This window comes from Neoarius graeffei, chromosome 10 (assembly GCF_027579695.1).
Source record: "Neoarius graeffei isolate fNeoGra1 chromosome 10, fNeoGra1.pri, whole genome shotgun sequence".
Taxonomy (NCBI): domain Eukaryota; kingdom Metazoa; phylum Chordata; class Actinopteri; order Siluriformes; family Ariidae; genus Neoarius; species Neoarius graeffei.
This window is the reverse complement of record NC_083578.1, coordinates 44,242,249-44,264,778: the sequence shown is the minus strand read 5'-3', so window position 1 is coordinate 44,264,778 and position 22,530 is coordinate 44,242,249. Positions and strand designations below refer to the sequence as shown.

Here is a 22,530-nt window from a genome sequence, read left to right as displayed (position 1 = left end):
TAGACAAACCACTTAAGGAAGTCTCTAAGGATATCATTAACCAGGCCCTGGAATTTCACTGGGGCAATGGTCAAGCTGAAAGACATTACAAAGTACTTTTAACTTAGGACAAATTAAAGGCAGTTTTCCACTCATCTCCTTCCTGTATTCTGATAAGGTAATAAGCATTTCGTAGTTTCAGTTTCATGAACATGGTGGCTCCATATAGATTTTCATAAGCTGAGTTGAGAAGAGGTAGTATCATTGTAGAAGAGTAGAATAACAGTGATGTTATTCAGGCCTCAGTGGCCAATGCAAGGATGCAGACAGCCATCACTTTTGGCCAGGAAGAAGCGTGCACTGACTGGGGATGAAAGGTGAGGGTTGAAAGATACTGGCAGTGAGGGAATTATTTATATATTTTTCCATGGCTTCCATATCAGGACGTGACAAATTGTACAGGCAACTCAAGGATAGCAGAGCTCCAGGAATGAGGTCAGTACCACAATAATAAGAGTAATGAGGAGGCAGGGACAGGGCCTGGCCCTTGCTGAAGATCTGTCCTATGTCATGGTATTCAGAGGGGACAGATGATAAGCCAGGGGATTCAGCAGTAGCCTCACCTGGGCGAATAGACAATTGCAGACGTGATGAGTGATAGGAGGGCTACAACTAACTACTTTCCCAGTGAACTAGTCATTCTGGGCATTGTGACAGCTTAGTTATGGATGACAAGGGGTATGGAAGCATGGGGAGAGGGGATGAGGTTGAACTGAATCTGCTTACAATGTTACCAGAAAGAAGAAGTAGTAGAGATTCAACATAGTGTTAGATCGGAAACTCCTGACCCTGATGTCCATGGGACTATCGAGTAACTCTGAAGAAATACCAGCTTGAAAAGCTGGGCCTTTGTTCAGAAAGTTATCATTTGCACCAGAATATACTCATGCTATTAGAGGCAAACACTGTAGATTGTATTATAGAGTGACTTGGGACAGGAAGATTGTTTGCATCCCCACTGTTAGTGGTATACAGTGTCCCCAGAGGCTCCAAGCTGGTGGCCAAGTAAATCAGCAATTCAAAGCTGTCAGTATCATCTCTTACATTATATATAAAGGTATTACAAATGCTCTTAACCAGAGTGATGCACAATATACCCAGGCCTTGCTCAAGGTCACTTCAGCCATTCCTGCTGGTCCAGGGAATCAAACCAGCAATTTTTTGGTCCCAAAGCTGCTTCTCTAACCATTAGGCCATGAATAACCCTTGCCATCAACTCATTCTTCAACAGTTTACAAAGCACATTCAGGAACACCCTCTAGAGTGACTCATAGTTCCATCCCGAGTCAATTCAGGAGTTGGTCATGCTGTCTCAAAAGGAAACCCTCACTGGCAAGGGCTTGTGTCCTCTGGGCCCATTCTGTTGCAAGGAATGAATGGACCCAAATGCAGGACACCGACTCAGGAATAAAGTGAACTCAGGAGGGTTTATTGCAGATTTTCAGTGGGAGAAGAGGTACTGTGAGCAGGAAAGCAGGCAGCATGCAATGCTCCACACTATTTGAAGCAATGATCTGCAAGGAGTGGATGGGAAGCCAGGGTTTTTATACTGCAAGCACCATGCCCACTGTGCCGAGACCCACACACAAACGATGACCAAGACAGACATGGGAACATGAGAAACATGGGGAAAAGGGAATTTAGTAGAGTATGTGGAATACAGGGGAGAGATTCACTGGACCATGACAATATCAGTCCTATAAGAAGCTGATCTCTAATCTCATTCCACAATTTCATGCAATTCAAGCCAAACTCATGGAAAAGCAGCTTCCACACTAATTCAAATCTATGCAGCAAGGGTTCAGGGGTGGGTTTCCTGAAAGCCTCTTAAGGCCAAGGGTGTCTTTAAGCACCTCCTCAGACCCATCGATAAGCTAACATGGTTTTCCTGAACAACATCATAGCCAAAGTAGTCCTTTAGTTTGCTCTGAAGTTACAAGAGACCCGGAACACTCTATCACAATGAAGAGTGACTCACTTTCAGCCAAATATGCAGAATGTGCATGCACCTCCAAGGGACTCTCACAGTCAACGGGGGAAAATAGTGTTGAATCTGCTGCTGGTGTTCAATTATTTTTCTTGTACATTGCAAGTTCATTGAGTTGGCTGGCCAATCAAACACAGTAATATCATGGTCAGCAAACCATTTGGTAGTAGTTTTGGCACTGTGGGTAGGTGCTAAGTCCTGCTGGAAAAGGAAATCAGCATCTCCAAAAAGCTCGTCAGCAGATGGAAGCATGAAGTGCTCTAAAATCTCCTGGTAGATGGCTGTGTTGACTTTGGACTTGATAAAATACAGTGGACCAACACCAGCAGATGACATGGCACCCCAAATCATCACAGACTGTGGAACCTTCACACTGGGCTTTAAACACATTGGATTCTGTGCCTCTCCACTCTTCCTCCAGACTCTAGAACCGTGATTTCCAAATTAAATGCAAAATGTACTTTCCTCTGAAAAGAGGACTTTGGACCACTGAGCAACAGTCCATTTCTTTCTCTCCTTAGCCCAGATAAGACACTTCTGACATTGTATCTGGCTCAGGAGTAGCTTGATATTAGGAATGCAAAAGTTGTATCCCCTTTCTTGAAGATGTCTGTTCGTGATGGGTCTTGATACACTGACACCAGCCTCAGTCCACTCCTTGTGAAGCTCTCCCAAGTTCTTGAATCAACTTTTCTTGACAGTCCTCTCAAGACTGCGGCCATCCCTGTTGCTTGTGCACCTTTTCCAGCCACCCTTTTCAGCAATGACCTTTTGTGGCTTGCCCTCCTTGTGGAGGGCATCAGTGATCATCTTCTGGACAACAGTCAAGTCAGCAGTCTTCCCCATGATTGTGGTTGTGTGTACTGAACTAGACCAAGAGATACACTGTGTTAATACTGTTTTACTCAAACTCGAAATGAAATATTCTAATATTTTGAGATTTTTTTTGTTGTTTTTGTACTGTATGCCATACTGATTAAAATTAAAATAGAAAAATGCTTGAAACATTTAAGTTTATGTGTAATGAGTCTACTCTATAATATATAATATTTTCACTTTCTTAAATAACTGATGGAAAATATTGAACTTTTTACAATATTCTAATTTTTTGAGATGCACTAGTATGTGTGTGTGTATATATATACACATATATATATATATATATATATATAAATTTTGTATATATATAGGGCGGCACGGTGGTGTAGTGGTTAGCGCTGTTGCCTCACAGCAAGAAGGTCCTGGGTTCGAGCCCCGGGGCCGGCGAGGGCCTTTCTGTGTGGACTTTGCATGTTCTCCCCGTGTCCGCGTGGGTTTCCTCCGGGTGCTCCGGTTTCCCCCACAGTCCAAAGACATGCAGGTTAGGTTAACTGGTGACTCTAAATTGACCGTAGGTGTGAATGTGAGTGTGAATGGTTGTCTGTGTCTATGTGTCAGCCCTGTGATGACCTGGCGACTTGTCCAGGGTGTACCCCGCCTTTCGCCCATAGTCAGCTGGGATAGGCTCCAGCTTGCCTGCGACCCTGTAGAAGGATAAAGCGGCTAGAGATAATGAGATGATATATATATATATATATATATTACAAGAGAGGTTTAAGTGCAATAATACATTAAATGTTAATCACATCACCTTTTAGTGATGTGTTAATGTTGCATCTGAATGTACAGAACCAAGAGGGAAGTGAAATCTTTAACATTTATACTAATTTATTAATATGTATAATGTTTTTATGCATAGCAACTTATAAGAATATGAGGCAGAATCCAAGTGCATCAAAACTAAATTTCAATCATTCAACTAGATGTACAACTCAGCACAAGGTTGGGAATAAGTGCTGTTTATACAGCTCTGGGAAAAAAATTAAGAGGCCAGTTTTTTTCATAAATCAGCATCTGCCATCATTGAAATTTTGAGAATGTAAGCAACCTGATGTTCACCCTCTGCCAATAAAGCCAGAATTAAACCTTTCTTTTTCTTTTCCCTTCTCAGAACTATGGCAGCCATTTCATTCAAGTGTCTGTGCTGGAATTCATACACTAGCACACCTCATTTTACTTAATGAGGTACTGATTAGGTGAGCAGCTGAACCAAATCGTATTTAATAAGGAAAAGTATAAAGACCACTAATGTGGTCATCACTATCCTCTTGAAATAGGACCAATTTAGGTGGCAAAAACAGTGCTAGTCATACCTTAAATTTTATTGGAACCCAAAAATATCTATTCATCATGCTAAAAGAGTTAAAAACGAAAGTTGTGAGTAAGAAAAATAATTCAATTCTGGCTTTGCTGGCAGAAGGTGAGCATCAGGTTGCTTCCATTCTTAAAATGTCAATGATAGCAGTTTCTAAGAACAAGCTCAAGCAGCAGGCATTAGGAACAACAAAGTTACACACTGGCAGAGGGCAAAAACAACTCTCCACTGATCGGAATGGTTGTCAACTCCTTTGAATGTCATTCAACAACCACAGAATGACATCAAATGACCTACAAAAAGCATGGGAAATGGCAGCTGGGGTTAAGTGTATGGCCAGAAGGGTTTGAAACAGGTTCCTCTGGGCGGGGTTGAAGTCATGCAAAGTTAGAAAAAAGCCCTTCATCAATAAGGCACAAAGAAGAGGCAGGCTGAGGTTTGCTGAAGACTATAAGGATTGGATCATAGAGGACTGGAGTGAGGTCATCTTCTCTGATAAGTCCAATTTTCAGCTTTTCCCATCACCTCATTGTCTAATGGTTAGACAGAGACGTGGGGAGGCCTACAAGCCACAGTGCCTTATACCTATTATGAAATTTGGTGCAGGATATATGGTGATCTTGGGGTGCTTCAGCAAGGCTGGAATGGGGCAGATTTTTGTTTGTGAAGGACACATGAATCAAGCCATGTACAAGGTTATCCTGGAAGAAAACTTGCTTTCTTCTGCTCTGACAATGTTCCCTGATGCTGAGAATTGGGTTTTTCCAGCAAGACAATGCTCCATGCCACACAGCCAGGTCAATCAAGATGTGGATGGAGGACCACAAGATCAAGACTCTGTCAGCCCAATCTCCAGACCTGGACCCAATTGAAAACATCTGGAATGTGTTCAAGAGGAAGACAGGTGGTCACAAGCCATCAAACAAAGCTGAGCTGATTGAATTTTTGCAACAGGAGTGGCATAAAGTCACCCAAGAACAATGTGAAAGTGATGGAGTGCATGCCAAGATTCATGAAAGCTGTATCCGTGAAGATTCTCAGTCATCCAGGTCATAGTAAACTGTGGGTGGTAAAAGAGAGCAACTGGACTTGCTTGAAGATTCTTGAAGATGTTTCACCTCTCATCTGAAAGGCTTCTTCAGTTCTGAAGAAGCCTTTCGGATATGAGATGAAACGTCTTCAAGAATCTTCAAGCAAGTCCAGTTGCTCTATTTTACCACCCACAGCATGAAAGCTGTGATTAACTATCAGGGTTATTCCACCAATGCAATTTCTATGCATTATTCAATGTCTGGAAACATTTCATTATTTTTGTTATTTTGACCAATTGTCATTTTCTACAATTAAATACTTTTAGTGGCAATATTTTTATGTGGAATTTGGGGGTAATGTTGTCAGTAGTTTATGGAATAAAACAAAAATGTTCATGTTACTCAAACATGTACCTATAAATAATAAACCCAGAAAAAAACTGATAATTTTGCAGGGTCTAATTTTTTTCCAGAGCTGTATGTTGCACAGAAGATTCATGACTAAAAAAAACATGGAATGTTACACATTTAAAAGATAACTTTTTCCCTGTTTAATTGTTATTACGATATAGTTGTAATAATTTTCTGCTATATGCATATAGTATAAATGTAGATTTTACAGATTTAAATCATTAGTTATATCTCTGTTCTATAGTAACTGATTTCTTGACAATTAACACACTTTTACTCTGAATATAAAAATATTAAATTCTTCTGGTGCAACTTTCCATCTTTCCCTGGTACCACTGTTTCTACCTAAAGGCCCAGTCACACAGCCAAATCTTACGATTTACGCATGAATTGTGCATAAATTTCGAGTCGTGCACGATTCATCAGTGCTGTGCGTAATTCATAAGTTTTTTTGACGTGGAGCATCAGTAGTTGTCAGTGGATGTTCGACGAATCGGGTTTGTGCGCGATTCCAGGTTTTGAGCTGCTCAAAAATATTGATCACGCACAAGTATGCACGATTGTGCGCCGTTTAACGTAATTCGTGCGTCCTTTGCCGTAGTTCTGACGCGGACAATGCGCGACATACGCGTGGACCGTTAGTGGTTGATCGCAAGAAATTTACCGCTACCGCGCACGTCGATGACTTTTCACTGACGAATAACGCACATATCACGCATGTCTTGCTGTAGTAACACGTACATTTCACTGATATCCACTGACAATCACTGACAAAAAAGTATTAACGCATAAAACACTTATATAACACTTACAAAAACGCATAAAAAACTTATGAAAAACTTATGAATCACTTATGTATCACTAACAACTCACGTATGATTTTTGCCGTATAAAAGCAACCATTTCTTGAACTTTTGCCAGTCTTGTCCTTGCTGCCAAGGGGTACACATCCAGCATGAACCCTCAGAGAAGAGATGTCCCGTAACTGCAGGCTATTTATTGTGCGCGGAGCGGATGCGATAGTGACGCCCGCTGTTCGCTAGCCATCAGTGTATCATAAGTGATCCATGCGTGATCCATGCGCGCTCTATGCGTCGTTCATCAGTGCTAGTGTGCGGTTCATGCGTGCTTATACGTGGTTCATATGCAGTTTATGCGTGGAGTGTTCATCAGTAAAAACCAGAAATTGTCCCTCTTTTGACCCTATGCGCTGATGTGCGTGATTTGTAAGTGATTGTAAGTGATTTGTACGTAGTTCATGCGCAATTAATCGGTGATTTTCGACCACGCACACCCCCAAAAAATGGTCAATTTCTCCACTGACAATCACGCACAAGCCAACTTTATACGTGATTTATACGTGATTTATGCGTGATCGGCTGTGTGTCTCGGCCTTTAAACCTGAGAAAATGAATGTAGCTTGTAAAATATCTATTTGATTTTTCCTGAAGAGTGTAAAGCCAAAGTGGTTCAGAGCTAAACTATTTTAGATTTATTTATTTTATTTTATTTATTGATGGATGAAGACAATCAAGGTTAAATCATACTTGGTTTACAACCCTGTACAAGATAGAAGTACTTTGCTTGTTAGCCTGGAGACCCTTCAATCCCCCCCCCCCCCCCACCCCATTGATGGTATCTTGTCTTCTGTCCATTACCTTCCTTCAGCCTGAACCATTCAGTGGCACCAAAACCCAAATAATTTTCCTTCTCTTTACTTCTCTCTCTACTACTTTAACCAGTGACCTGGGCAAGAAGCCTCTCTCACCTCAGCAAGCCCTTGGATAGAGGATATATTCTATGAGCAATCACACTTGATCCTTTGAGCTGGAAGAGGAGGTCAGCTGTGGTATAAAGACTACAAATTGAAACAACAGTCTGACACATATGATCTGAGAGTAACCCAACACAATCCAAGGAGTTGTGTGGACCTGGACATGCATGGCCAGCACAGATTCCACCCAATACACAATAATTCATGTACATTTCAAAAAAACACAGCAAAACTGCTTGTTAGAATTCAGATCATATAAATATTAAGACCCTTGAGGTATTTTTTTTCTGAATTATTCACAATACAAATGTTGTGTGTGTGTACACGCGCGCAAGGCTTGCTGGGCTTGTGTGAGTGCTTCCTCAGCTTCAGTTTGTGCTGTTGTCCTGTCCCAGTGTGCTGGTTGCTAGGTGACTTGTGTACATGGGGAACTGTTGCTCTTGGTGTCCCTGAACTGTGTTGAGTGGGAATGACTAGGGAGAGGGGAGAAGAAGGAGGGTGGAAGAGTTCTGGCTATTTTTCATATATATATATATATATATATATATATATATATATATATATATATATATATATATATATGAGGGATTAATAAGAGTAGATTTTTTTAATTGTGTTCCCAAAGAATGTCTCTTGCTTTTTAGTTAGCTGACATATTGTTACTTAACAGACACAAACACAAGACATATTTTGTAAAAAGTAAAGCAAGACCATAACACTACATTACAGCCACTGCCAATACCTCATCCATCTACATATTATAAACTAAAGTGACCTCTACTTCATAGCTATACAGCCTAGCCTTAATTTGCTGTGGAGTGTTTGGGTACAAGATCAGATATTCTGATGGAGACACTGATTGTCAGTCACAGCTCTGTGTGCTGTGGTTGCTTGTCTCTTGTTTTCTTCCTGCTCGATCCTTAGGGATGTTAGATTAACCAGCCTGACCTTGAGCTTGCTTTCAGGGGTGAAGGGTTTGGATTGCTGGTGTTTTGTTATGAAATCTATTGAAAATCATGCAAAAACATGAACTGAATTACCAAGTAAACAGAACAGAGTGAGTTGCTGTGTCTGGTGTAGTCACTTCTAAGTTCCCATTTTTGGTGAACAAATGAGATCTATCCATATTATTCAATTTGCTTTTAAATTTTTCCTCACATCCCCTTCTTCTGAATGTCATGGAAAACCTATTTTGCTGGCTTAGTAATTTGAGTGTATGTCAAAGAAAAAAAATCTGCTTAACCATTTGATTTGAATCCTATGCATAATCTCACCAGACAGGGTAATACTCTCAGCAAATTTTCCCATTAGCCTGATACATGGTTTCCAATATGCACTTTATGATCAGCTCCTATTAGAGCTTTCCAGCAGAGAAGCCCTTTGAAAGAGAGCCACTTGACATACAGAGTGCTGCAAAGCATCCAAAGCAGCTGCTTACTTCCAGTGTACTATACTCTGCAAAACAGAAAGGCAATATTCTCTCTCTGCAATGGCTTCCTCAACCACTGGACTCCTACATCTTTCTGCAGCTCTTTAGCAATGGATTATCTATTGGATGAACAAGATGACTCACACTGATGTCTGGGCTCAAAAAGCATGATTAAGATGGCTGAGTAATTCAAAGTTTCAGATGGATGTTTTTGAGGCTTTTACTCATAACCACAAACTGTCTTTGTGTAGACAAACATTGGTGAAAAACCCCACTTATATTACATAAATTATTTAAACTTGATGGAAGCATTGAGAGGTGACTCTCATTTACAATGGTGTTGAATACATAACTTAAAAGGATACAAATAATAAGATAAAAATTCAATCGAATCCAATTAAACAAATACGAAATACAGTTAAATAAGATTGCAAGGAAAAATATACAAATAATAAAAGATACACATTAAAAAAAACAATACGCCAAGACAAATATATAAATACAATTGCAAATACAATATGGAAATACAGTTGAATAAGGGTCACAGTTAAATAAGGGAAATACAGTTAAATAAGTGTCACCCCTCAATGATTTCTTCAAGTTTAAATACAGTACATTATGTCATGTAAGTGGGAGTGTTGGCCAATGTTTGTCTACACAAAGCCAGTTTGTGGTGATGAGTGATTCTGGTTGGAATTATGTTAAGATGCTTTTTATAGACTATAGTTCTGCATTCAACACGGTAATCCCCTCAATGGTCTTCATGAAATTGAAAGATCTGGGACTCAGCCCATTACTATGTCAGTGGATCCTCAACTTCCTTTCGGACAGACCCCAGGTAGGAAGAGTGGGGAAACATGTCTCCCTCTCCATCACCCTCAGCACTGGAGCCCCCCAGGGATGTGTTCTGAGACCCCTGCTGTACTCTCTGTGCACTTACGACTGTGTAGCCTCATCAGACTCCACCACCATCATCAAGTTTGCTGACGACACTGTTGTGGTAGGCCTGATCTCCGATAACAATGAGAAGGCCTACCTGGAGGTGGTCAGCAACCTGGAGATTTGGTGCCAGGACAACAAGCTCCTCTTAAATGTCAGCAAGACAAAGGAGCTGATCATGGACTTCTGCACAAAGCAAGGGAGGAACAGCAAGCCCCTCAACATCAACAGAACCCCAGTGGAGAGAGTGGACAACTTTCAACACCTGGGTGTTCACATCATACAAGACCTGTCATGATCCAGCCACATCACTGCCCTGATGAAGAAGGCCCACCAGCATCTTTTCCATCTAAGATGTCTCAGAAACTTCCATCTTCCTCCGAGGGTGCTGAGGAACTTTAACTCCTGTACCATTGAGAACATCCTGACAGGAAATATCTCCACTTGGTTTGGGAACAGCACAAAGCAGGACAGACAGCTCTCCAGAGAGTGGTGCAATCAGCTGAACACATCATCCACACAGAGCTCCCTGACCTGGAATCTATTTACACCAAGCAGTGCTGGACCAAGGCAATGAAAGACCTCAGTCACCCCAAACTTGGACTCTTCTCTCTGTTGAGGTCAGGGAAATGCTTTTGCTCCCTCAAAGCCAACACAGAGAGAATGAGGAGGAGCTTCTTCCCTCAGGCCATTTGGGCTCTTAATCAGGACAATAACAGACAATAACAGTAACAGTAACAAACAATAAAGGACAACAATGTACAACCACTAAGTATCGTTACTTCACCCTCATCCCCCCATCTCTTACAACTCTTCATGTAATTTTTATCTAACTTAAGTAGAATATATGCAGTGCATTTCTATAGCAATTATGCCTCTTTGTGCAACCTAATTACAGTGCAACTTACAGTGGTGCTTGAAAGTTTGTGAACCCTTTAGAATTTTCTATATTTCTGCATAAATATGACCTAAAACATCATCAGATTTTCACATAAGTCCTAAAAGTAGATAAAGAGAACACAGTTAAACAAATGAGACAAAAATATTATACTTGGTCATTTATTTATTGAGGAAAATTATCCAATATTACATATCTGTGAGTGGCAAAAGTATGTGAACTTCTAGGATTAGCAGTTAATTTGAAGGTGAAATTAAAGTCAGGTGTTTTCAATCAATGGGATGACAATCAGGTGTGAGTGGGCACCCTGTTTTATTTAAAGAACAGGGATCTATCAAAGTCTGATCTTCACAACACATGTTGGTGGAAGTGTATCATGGCACAAACAAAGGAGATTTCTGAGGACCTCAGAAAAAGCATTGTTGATGCTCATCAGGCTGGAAAAGGTTACGAAACCATCTCTAAAGAGTTTGGACTCCACCAATCCACAGTCAGACAGATTATGTACAAATGGAGGAAATTCAAGACCATTGTTACCCTCCCCAGGAGTGGTTGACCAACAAAGATCACTTCAAGAGCAAGGCGTGTAATAGTCGGCGAGGTCGCAAAGGACCCCAGGGTAACTTCGAAGCAACTGAAGGCCTCTCTCACATTGAGTAATGTTAATGTTCATGAGTCCACCACCAGGAGAACACTGAACAACAGTGATGTGCATGGCAGGGTTGCAAGGAGAAAGCCACTGCTCTCCAAAAAGAACATTGCTTCTCATCTGTAGTTTGTGAAAGATCAAGTGGACAAGCCAGAAGGCTATTGGAAAAATGTTTTGTGGACGGATGAGACCAAAATAGATCTTTTTGATTTAAATGAGAAGCGTTATGTTTGGAGAAAGGAAAACACTGCATTCCAACATAAGAACCTTATCCCATCTATGAAACATGGTGGTGGTAGTATCATAGGTTGGGCCTGTTTTGCTGCATCTGGGCCAGGACAGCTTGTCATCATTGATGGAACATTGAATTCTGAATTATACCAGCAAATTCTAAAGGAAAATGTCAGGACATCTGTCCATGATCTGAATCTCAAGAGAAGGTGGGTCATGCAGCAAGACAACGACCCTAAGCACATAAGTTGCTCTACTAAAGATTGGTTAAAGAAGAATAAAGTTAATGTTTTGGAATGGCCAAGTTAAAGCCCTGACCTTAATCCAATCAAAATGTTGTGGAAGGACCTGAAACAAGCAGTTCATGTGAGGAAACCCACCAACATCCCAGAGTTGAAGCTGTTCTGTACGGAGGAATGGGCTAAAATTCCTCCAAGCCGGTGTGCAAGACTGATCAACAGTTACCGGAAACGTTTAGTTGCAGTTATTGCTGCACAAGGGGGTCACACTAGATACTGAAAGCAAAGGTTCACATACTTTTGCCACTCACAGATATGTAATACTGGATCATTTGCCTCAATAAATAAATGACTAAGTATAATATTTTTGTCTCATTTGTTTAACTGGGTTCTCTTTATCTTCTTTTAGGACTTGTGTGAAAATCTGATGATGTTTTAGATCATATTTATGCAGAAATATCAAAAATTCTAAAGGATTCACAAACTTTCAAGCACCATTGTACATTTCAGTACACTCATTACAGTGCAATATATTTCATGTGTGCAATATGGTTATACGTATTTCTCTTGTGCAACCCAATTTTACTGCAATATACATTTCAACACATTCATTATAGTGTAATATATTTCTCGTATATTATGGTGTGGGGGTCTTTGCTCCTAACAGTCCAAAGGCCTGAGTAAAGGTCATCGCAGGCACTCCTAAGCCACCAACCCTCTTGAGAAGGAAAACTCTAAACCCTGTATTGGTCTTTGGCGGTCCACCTCATGGTGTGTTACTGTGTTAGGTGATGCAGTACCAGAGAGGTTAAATCAGATACACAGAACCTGGCCTCACTTTCATTTATAAATGCCTTGAGACCTCAAGAATGGCCCAGGAATAGTTTTAAGCATTAACAATAAATCTAATATCACAATTTTTACTATTAAAGTGATTCATGTAGTTAGTGGTCTGAGTGAATGACCTTGATGTCCGCAATGTCACAGCAGGAAGGCTATTGGTCTCATCACCATTTCCGCTATTCTAAAACACAGAGCTGACTGCAACTCCGATCTTCCATTTTTACCTAATTTACCTACATGCCATGCCATGTAGATGTGATGCTGGCAGGTGCAGCAATACGACAGAAGGTGGATTTATGTTGCATTTATGGTCCAAGAATGTTCAAACTGCAAAGATTTGGATATGTTTTGCGAGAAGTTCACGGGCACATTGGGCACCTACGAAGTGGTCTCTCCTCTGCTCTGCACATTTTACTGAAGACTCGTATGAGACCTTTGATCTGTTGAGGAGTGTTGGCTTTAAGCCCGTATTGAAAGAAGGTGCAGTACCAACAATTAAATAAAACTACAAGAAAAGGAAAGTATTTATTTTTATTTATTTATTAAAAGGAAAGGACTCTGATGACCTGGTGACTTGTCCAGGGTGTACCCCGCCTTTCACCCGTAGTCAGCTGGGATAGGCTCCAGCTTGCCTGCGACCCTGTCGAACAGGATAAAGCGGCTAGAGATAATGAGATGAGATGAGAAAAGGAAAGTAAGTTCAGTTGCACCAGATCTTCCAGAGTGTGAGCCGAGGGTTGTTGATAAAACCCGGGAGAGAACAAGACATGACATATCGCTCGAGCAATGACCTCCCTGCGGTTGTTGCTAAAACCGGCAACGTCCTGTCCCGGGTTTTAGTAATTGCCTGAGCCGAGCAGTAATGGTGGACTACTCAGTATGGAGAAAATGGAGAATGAGTGGACCAGCCATCTGATTTCTCTGCTGGATATTGCTGCCATCTCACCCTTACATGGAAGAAGTGAATGAATGGAGAACTGAACGAACAACTGAAAGTCAGATTGTTTCCAAATGGCCACAAGATCAGCCTTCAAGAAGTGAGAACGCAGATAGGTAAGCACCAACTCTCATTTGGATACAAAACAGCAAAAACAACATGTTGTTTACCTGCATTTAGATTAATACATAGAACTTGTATTGTGTATTTAAGTTACCAGTATAAGATTATTTTACTTGCTTGAGAATGTGATTCTCAGTTCATCTGATAATTTAATTAGCCTTTTATGTTTTATCAGTGAAAATGTATACATGTCTTCTTCTTCTTTTGGCTGCTCCCGATTAGGGGTTGCCACAGCAGATCTTTAGTTTCCATTGCTCCCTGTCTTCTGCATCCTTCTCTACCACACCTGCCACTTTCATGTCCTCTCTCACCACATCCATGTAAGTCCTCTTTGGCCTTCCTCATTTTCGTGTGCCTGGAAGCTCCATCCTCAACATTCTCCTTCCATCATGCTCTGCATCTCTTCTCAGGATGTGCCCATACCATCTCAGTCTCATCTCTCTTAGCTTAATTCCCCAGCTCTCCACATGTGCTGTCCCTCTGATGTGCTCATTCCTTATCCTGTCCAACCTTGTCACTCCCACTGCAAACCTTAACATCCTGAACTCCACCACCTCCAATTTTGCCTCCTGTCACTTCATTAAGGGTACGGTCTCCAATCCATACTGTACTTCATAGCTGGTCTCATGACTGTCTTATATATCTTACCTTTCACTTTTGCTGGGACTTTCCTATCACAAATGACTCCCGAAATCCTTCTCCAACTGCTCCACCCTGCCTGCACTCTCTTTCTCAACTCACTATTGCAGCCCCCATTTTCCTGCACAGTTGACCCCAGGTACTTGAATTCACCAACTTTCTTTACATCTACTCCTTGCATCTTCACTACACTCTTATCCCCATTCTCATTGATGCACATGTATTCTGTTTTGCTACTGCTCACCCTCATTCCTCTTTGTTCCAATGCATGCCTCCATCTCTCCAAACCCAACTCAACCTCCTTTCCACTTTCACCACATATCACAATATCATCCACAAACATCATGTTCCATGGTGACTCTTGCCTCACTTCATCCGTCAAGCTATCCATCACTATGGCAAACAAGAAAGGACTCAAAGCAGATCCTTGATGAAGATCCTTGAACCATTCAGTCATTCCAACTGCACATCTCACTGCTGTTTCACTGTTCTCATACATGTCTTGCACCACTCAAATATACTTCTCATTCACTCCACACTTTCTCATACAATACCATAACTCATCTCTCAGCACTCTATTGTATCCCTTCTCCAGGTCTACAAACACACAATGTAGCTTTCTCTGGCCTTCCCTGTACTTCTTCATTAACATTCTTGAAGCAAAAATTGCATCCGACGTGCTCTTCCTTGGTATCAACCCATACTGCTGTTCACAGATTGCTACCTCTCTTCTCAATCTCGCCTCCAATACCCTTTCCCATAACTTCATGGTGTGGCTTATCAAATGTATCCCTCTGTAATTACTGCAGCTCTGTACATCTCCCTTATTCTTGTATATTGGGACTAGCACACTCTTTCTCGATTCATTTGGCATTTTCTCATTCTCTAGGATCTTATTAAACAATCTCATTAGGAGCTCCACAGCCGTCTCACCCAAACATCTCCAAGCCTCAATCAGGATACCATCTGGTCCGACTGCTTTCCCAGTCTTCATTCTTTTCATGGCTGCCCTCACCTCATCCTTACTAACCAACTCTGCTTCCTGATTTGCTGTCTCCAACGAATCTGACCTTTTCTCTCTTGGATTCTCCTCATTTAATAAATCCTCAAAGTACTCTTTCCACGTTCTTAATACAGTCTCTTTGTCAGCACATTTCCATTTACATCTTTCATCACTCTTACCTGCTGTAAATCCCTCACTTCCCTGTTTCTCTGCCTAGCTAGTCTGTACAGGTCTTTCTCTCCTTCTTTGGTCTCCAGTCTTTCGTACTACTCATGGTATGCATCTGCTTTCGCCTTCACTACTGCTTTTTTGCCTTCTGTCTCATCTTTCTGTATAACCACCTGCTTTCCTCATCTCTCTGATCATTTCAATTCTTCTTTGCTAGCCTCTTCTCTTTTATAATTTCCTGCACTTCTTTGTTCCACCACCATGTCTCCTGGTTTTCCTTCCTCATTCCCGATGACCACCCTAGCACCTTCCTTGCTGCCTCTTTTACTAGTATAGCAGTAGTATCCCAATCTTCTGGCAGACTTCCATCACCACTCAATGCTCATCTCATTTCTTCCCTAAACTCCTTCTGATGTTCAACCTCTTTTAGTTGCCACCACTTAATCTTTGGCTCCACTATTTCAGTGAATATGCATGCATGTATGTTGCATAAATTATAACACCTATCCTGTTTTAATGAGAGTCAACCCACAATCAGTGAAGTCAAATCGGTCTTAGTTGAGCAAGTTGGTCACAGTATTTCTTACTTTCACCATAATTTTTTATTTATATGACTTTGGTCTATAGCTGTCAAAGGCCTTGGCCTTAAAACTGGTTACTGCTGTGACATTATGCACTCAGGGCTGGCTGGCTCAGTGGGGCAGCTCAAATGCTAACTTTGCGGTCGATTTTAATTCTAAAAAAAAAACGTATTCCCATTAATGCAGCATACAAGAGTCAAGGATGGAGATACTATCCACTCAGAAATGTATTTAAAAATAAAGGTTCTGTATATCTGCTTTAAACTCTGTGACAATAAAGCATGAGAACTGTTGTTCAAGGGGTCCTGCTGCATACATGTGCACCAATCCTTTGCTATCAGCAGCTCTAAAAAGTCCTACACAAGCTTTCATCACTTTAAATGAATCACCAGTGTGGTAGTCCATCAGCTTACTAGTCAGTTCCACACACCATCAACTAGCAACAGGTCCACTGGTGAGAGAGTAAAGGCAAAGGGGACAGGTAAAGGATATTACTGGAAGTCTCTAACTGGCGCTCTACACAGTGGTGACCATTGGATGATGGCCATTCTAGCTCAAACCTGTGAGCAATTGTGCTGTCCATGTCTTCCAATGGTGACAAAGCAAGTCTTTTTAGACATTGCACTGTTTTCCCCAATCTGGGAAGGGGGTGAGAAAAGGAGCCCTAAATATTGCTTGCTCGCTTCTCCAACTTGGCAGCCCACTGCAGCTGTCTGTTTATCCAGTAACACAGGCCCATGTGCAGAAACAAGAAATTTAATCTCAGATCTTGGAATGTGCACACCCATGTGCAAAATGGCAATCATCTCTCTTGCACTGCAGAAATATAGCATTGACATCACTGCACTCAGTGAAACATGGCTTGCAGGTTCATCACAGTTAGAGGAAGTAAGAAGGGGATATGCTTTTTTCTTGATCAGAAAAAGTGAGGAAGAGCCCTGCCTATCAAGTGTTGGTTTTACCATCAAATCAGAAATACCTAAATCCTTGACTTCTCTGCCAAAAGGTGTCTCAGATCACAACATGTTACTGACACTTGGCCTAGAAAACAACATTAATGCCACACTAGTTAGTTGCTATGCCCCAACCATGACCAGCTCTGAGCAGGTAAAGGATGACTTCTATGACCAACTCTGCAATGCCATCAGAAGTGTTCAACATAAGGATAAACTCATCCTTATGGGGGACTTCAATGCTCGAGTTGGCACTGACCATCAATCATGGAGTGGTGTGTAAGGACACCATGGTGTCAGTCGCATGAACTCAAATGGTATATGCCTTCTTTCCCGTTGTAGAGAATTTGACCTCACTATTACCAATAGACTCTTTTAGCAATCTAACTTTTGCAAGCCCACCTGGATGCATCCTAGATCCAAGGACTGGCATATGATAGACTTTGTGATTACAAAGAAATGGGATTTGAAGGACTTTAAGATCACACGTTCCTTCCATAGCACCTGCTATCTTTTAGATCATGCTCTCCTTTGCAGTAAGGTCGCATTCCATGTTGCTCGAAAGAGACTTCAAAAGTCATCAATACCTAAGCACATCAACATTTTGTCATTGAAATCCAGTGCAAAAAAGACAGAGCTCTGCAATCAGCTTGAATCTTCTCTTGACTCTGTTGAGATATCCGATGATATTGAATCATCCTGGAAAGCTCCAAGAGAAGCAGCTTATGCTACTTCTCTAGAAGTACTGGGTCTACCAGTTTGCAAACACCAGGAATGGTTTGATGACAATGACACAGAGGTTCAGCTACTAATCCATCAAATGCATGACTCACACAGAACCTGGATTAATGACAAAAACTCTTCCATCAAAAAACAAGTACGCAAGAAGTGTAAAAACAAGGTTCAAACTGCTCTCAGATGAATGAAGAAGGCTTGGTGATGAGCTAAGGCTGCTAAACTCCAAGAAGCTGCTGACAAGAAGGACTCTAAAGCCTTCTACGATGGTCTGAAGAAAGTGTATGGTCAACAAGAAAGTTGAGCATCACCTGTGCTCGTTTCCAATGGCCAAACACTTCTAACGAACAAGAGTGACATCATGAAGTGCTGGAGAGACCATTTTGAAACTGTGCTGAATTCTACCTCTGTTACCAATGAAGAGGTTATAGCTTCCATCCCTCAATGTCCTGAACTTCCCCAGCTTGCTCTTGAACCAGCTCGAAAAGAAGTGAAGAATTCCATCAAACAAATCCCATTTATGATAGATTGGCCATGTTATCAGAATGAGTGATGATTGATTACCTAAAGTTCTCATGTACAGTCAGCTATACCAGTGGTTCTTAACCTTTTTTCCCCAAAGCACCCCTTGGCTGTGCCTAAGAAAAGCCGCGCACCCCCCCCCCCAAAAAAAAAAAAAAAATCCTACCAACGTACGTCCTTATATAATTAAGACATGACCTACAAACTGTTATTTGCAAAAACTTCCTTTATTGAGGTGTAGGCCTATTCAGTTTTTTAAATGCCATTTTGTGACTTTGTTAAACTAACACTGAGACGGTAACAAAAAGGAGCTGTATGCATTGTAGGCCTAATGATGACATGTTGCAAGAAATTATAACTATAAGAACAGTGCTGTTTTTCATTAAAATGTTAACAAGAATCTGCTGATCATGCTGATTGAAATAATAATAGAATGCTGCTGATATATTGGAATGATTAAAAAACACTGATAGAGGCCTATTGACAATAAACAAATTAGTAGGCCCTATTATCATTTTGAAATGTTTCAAGAAATTATAACTGTAAGAACAAGAATCTGCTGATCATGCTAATTGAAATAATAATAGAATGCTGCTGATATATTGGAATGATTCAAAAACACTGATAATAGGCCTATTGACAATAAACAAATTAGTAGGCCTATAAACAAATTATTAGTCTCTTCAGGTCATTCAGTGATGAGCTAATGGCCACCTTGGGCTTGCATACTTTTGGCCAGGGACTCGATATCTGGTGTAATGCTTGTAACAGCCAGCCTGAAGTCCTGATGAACATCAAGCCTATTTCTGGCTTTTGTTTTTATTGCCACAAGGGCACTGAATGCCGTCTCAGATAGGTATGTAGAGCTAAATGGGAGAATAACCCTTCTTAGTGCATGTTTTGCCAATCTGGGAGCAACACACTGTCCTTTGACAATCCAAAACCTTTTGTACCCCATCTCTTGTAGATATTTTTTGGCCAAAGAATCAGCTTGAAGGTCACACAGCTCATCTTCACAGCCGAGGTATTCCACGTCCCCGAGGCTCGAATTGTAAGGGTCTAGCACCCACGATTCCTTGGTTAGGTACTCACTGACGTCCGCGAATCGGCTGTTTATCTCCTCTCGAAGCATGTTCATGTGCCTCGTGAACTCGGTGCGTAAAGACGCACGCACAGTCCCAGCGGACTGCTTCTGCAACAGTGGGAAGTGCTGCAATTCACCAGATGACATTTTTTCCACTCTGTAATTCAGTTTGCACACATAAGCGTCCAGGGCGTCTTTGCAATGCACTATGTTTGATTCCGGTCCTTGCATTCGCTTGTTCGTCTCGTTGTAAAGCGAGAACATGTCCGCCAGGTATGCCGTTTTGATCCAAAACTCTTCAGTCAACTGTTCACACAGTCGACGATTGTGATCTTTCAGGAACTCCTTTATTTTTTCTTGTAGCTCCATAAAACGCACAAGCACCTTTCCTCGCGATAGCCACCGGACCTCTGTGTGTAGCAGCAGTGTTTGATGCGCTTCATCCTCGCACAGCTGGGTGAAGAGTCGCTTGTTGCCTGGACGAGTTTTAATGAAGTTGACAACTTTAACAACAGTTGACAGGGTCTCGCTGAGGTCTTCTGACAGTTTTTTACTCGCCAGTGCTTGCCTATGTAGCATGCAATGGAAAATCAAACAATGGGGTGCTTTTTCCTTCAGACGGCTGTTAAATCCCTTGTTTTTGCCCATCATAGCCGCGGCCCCGTCAGAGCAACAAGCCACCAGGTTTTCATAGGACAGATTGTTGGATGATAGGTATGAGTCCACAGCCATGAAGACATCCTTGCCAGTTGTTGTTGTCTCGAGATTTTTAGACATAAGAATGTCTTGTTTCAAGTCCTCACCATCAACATATTGCACATACACAATGAGGACGGACTCGCCTGCGACTGTTGTGGTCTCATCCAGCTGTATTGCGAAATCAACATTTCTCAGTTTATCAAGCAGCTGGTTTTGGCAATCACCAGCCATTTTGTCAATCCTGTCTTTGACTGTGCTGTCCGAGAGGGGTAGAGTTTTCACTTTGTCAACAGCATGAGCTCCAAACAACCTCTGCACAATTTTCAGACACGAAGATTTGATTAGCTGCTCTCCGATATTGTGCGGCTTTTTGGTCTGTGCTATTAACAGCGAACAGTCAAATGACGCTTCAGTGACTGCGAGTAAATCACTACCTACTCTTCCAAACGCTTTCCTGATATCCTGAGATTGTTTTGAGATTGCCACCTGTTTCTTTTTCTCGAAATATTCTCGACTTTGACCAATGTTATGGCTGTGCCTGGTCTCCTGGTGCCTCTTTAGCCTGCTCGGCTTCATGCTATCATTGGCAAGTTTCTCTCCACAAAATACACATTCTGGCCGAGTACGATCCTGGCCTTCAATGAAACCATATTCAAGGTAACCATTGTGGTATTGTTGTGTTTTCTTCTTTGATTCAGACGAATCATCGGCAGAACTTTTACGCTTCTCGGACATTTTTTTTATTATTACAAAACAAGTGAAAACAGCTGCGCGTGTGGGTACTGAGTCAATAATCGTCATGGCAACAATACACGCATGCCTACAACTGGCTCGTGCTCAAAACAAAGGGCTACTTTCAGAAATGACATGTTGGGGACACAACTTGTTTTAAATAATATTTGCAATGTTTTGTGGACCAGGATGTGTTGTTAGGATTCTGTAATCATTGACTTAAACTAAATATAATTTTGGTAACGTGACGTCACAACCTCGCTGCAAACAAAATTCTGTGCACCCCCTGCGATCTCCAGCGCACCCCTAGGGGGTGCACGCACCCCAGGTTAAGAACCATTGAGCTATACAGTGGTAAAAAGAATGTACCAGTAGGAAGGCCATGGCTCAGTTACCGTATAAGGGCAAACTGAAGAGCAATCTTGAAGCTGTTGACATACCATTTAAGACCTTTGAGCAAGTGGCCCTGGACCAAAGGGAGTGGAGAGTGAGTTGTCATCAATGTTGTAGTTGAGTCACTAAGCCTTGAGTCTGAGTCCAGTCTCAAGTCCCCAGTGTTCAAGTCCGAGTCAAGTCCAAGTCATTAAAAAAAATTTGAGTCGAATCCGAATTGAGTCCACTATTGATCCGAGTCAAGTCAGAGTCCAACACTCCAATGGCACCATTTGATGGTAGCTGTTTTAGTGCCATTAACATTAGTTTGTTCCTGAACATGATGTATGAACAGGTGAATGCGCATTCTCTTTGTCAGGGAGTGTGAAGTATTCTGTCTGTGATGGTTGGGGGACAGATGTAAGTGCAGAAGGTGCATTTATTAATATAAGTGAAGACAGGTAAACAATCCAGAACAGCAGGCAAAATCGTTAAACAGCGAAACAGGCAATAGGTCAAGTGAGGCACAAACAGGCTATCATAGATTCCGCAGAATCAAAGATGAGAAACAGGAAATCAGGGATCAGGAAACCAAACAAGGAAATAAGGCTCGATAATGTGTCAGCAAAATAATTAAATACTTTGCAAAGTAAGTGTGTTTTCACAGTTTTTATATCGGTGCACTGATTGTGCCTTAATCCTGTGCAGGGGCAAGTCATTTATGGTGCACCCAAGAGTCTATCTGATGCACATTCCAAGGCACACAGGTGTGACACTCTTGCATGAAATTAGTATAAAAATGAATGTAGACATGAATATCTTATGCCAAATTATTATGGCATGTTACAAAAAATAAAGAAAAAATCAGAGTCCTCATCTCCAATTTATGAGTCCAAATGCAGTTAATGCATGAGTCCAAGTCCGAGTCATCAGTGTTCAAGTCCAAGTCGAGTCACAAGTCCTTAAAATTAGGGCACGAGTCGGACTCAAGTCCAAATCCTAGACTCGAGTGCTACAAGCTTGGTTGTCATAATGGTATTAAAGCTTTTGAATCCAGCCATCTCCAACGGCTGAGGGAGGCAAGAGCGAGGACTAAAGCTTGCACACTAGGGCCAGCTACCTTGTCTCATATCCCGCACTCTTGCACCCTATGTGGCATTGTTTGCAAGTCTTTGGCAGGACTTAAGTGTCATGTCAGACATGGGCATCCACCTAATGTCGAAATCGATGGAAGAGTCCATCATATATATAATTTTTCCCTGAATATTATGTTGTAGCTTTCCCTAGGTGTGGGTGGAGCACAGAGGACGGCAGGACA

The 22,530-nt window shown here is 41.5% G+C and overlaps 1 protein-coding gene across 1 annotated transcript; it reads right to left on the bottom strand.

Annotated features, from left to right (window-relative positions):
• Positions 1–10,153: 10,153 nt before the first annotated feature.
• LOC132893516 (SCAN domain-containing protein 3-like) lies at positions 10,154–20,843 on the bottom strand. The gene is made up of 2 exons (XM_060932710.1): positions 19,422–20,843; positions 10,154–10,306 (listed from the first exon to the last, which is right to left on the bottom strand). The coding sequence occupies exons 1-2, from the start codon at positions 20,841–20,843 to the stop codon at positions 10,154–10,156; spliced, it is 1,575 nt and encodes a 524-aa protein (XP_060788693.1).
• Positions 20,844–22,530: the final 1,687 nt, after the last annotated feature.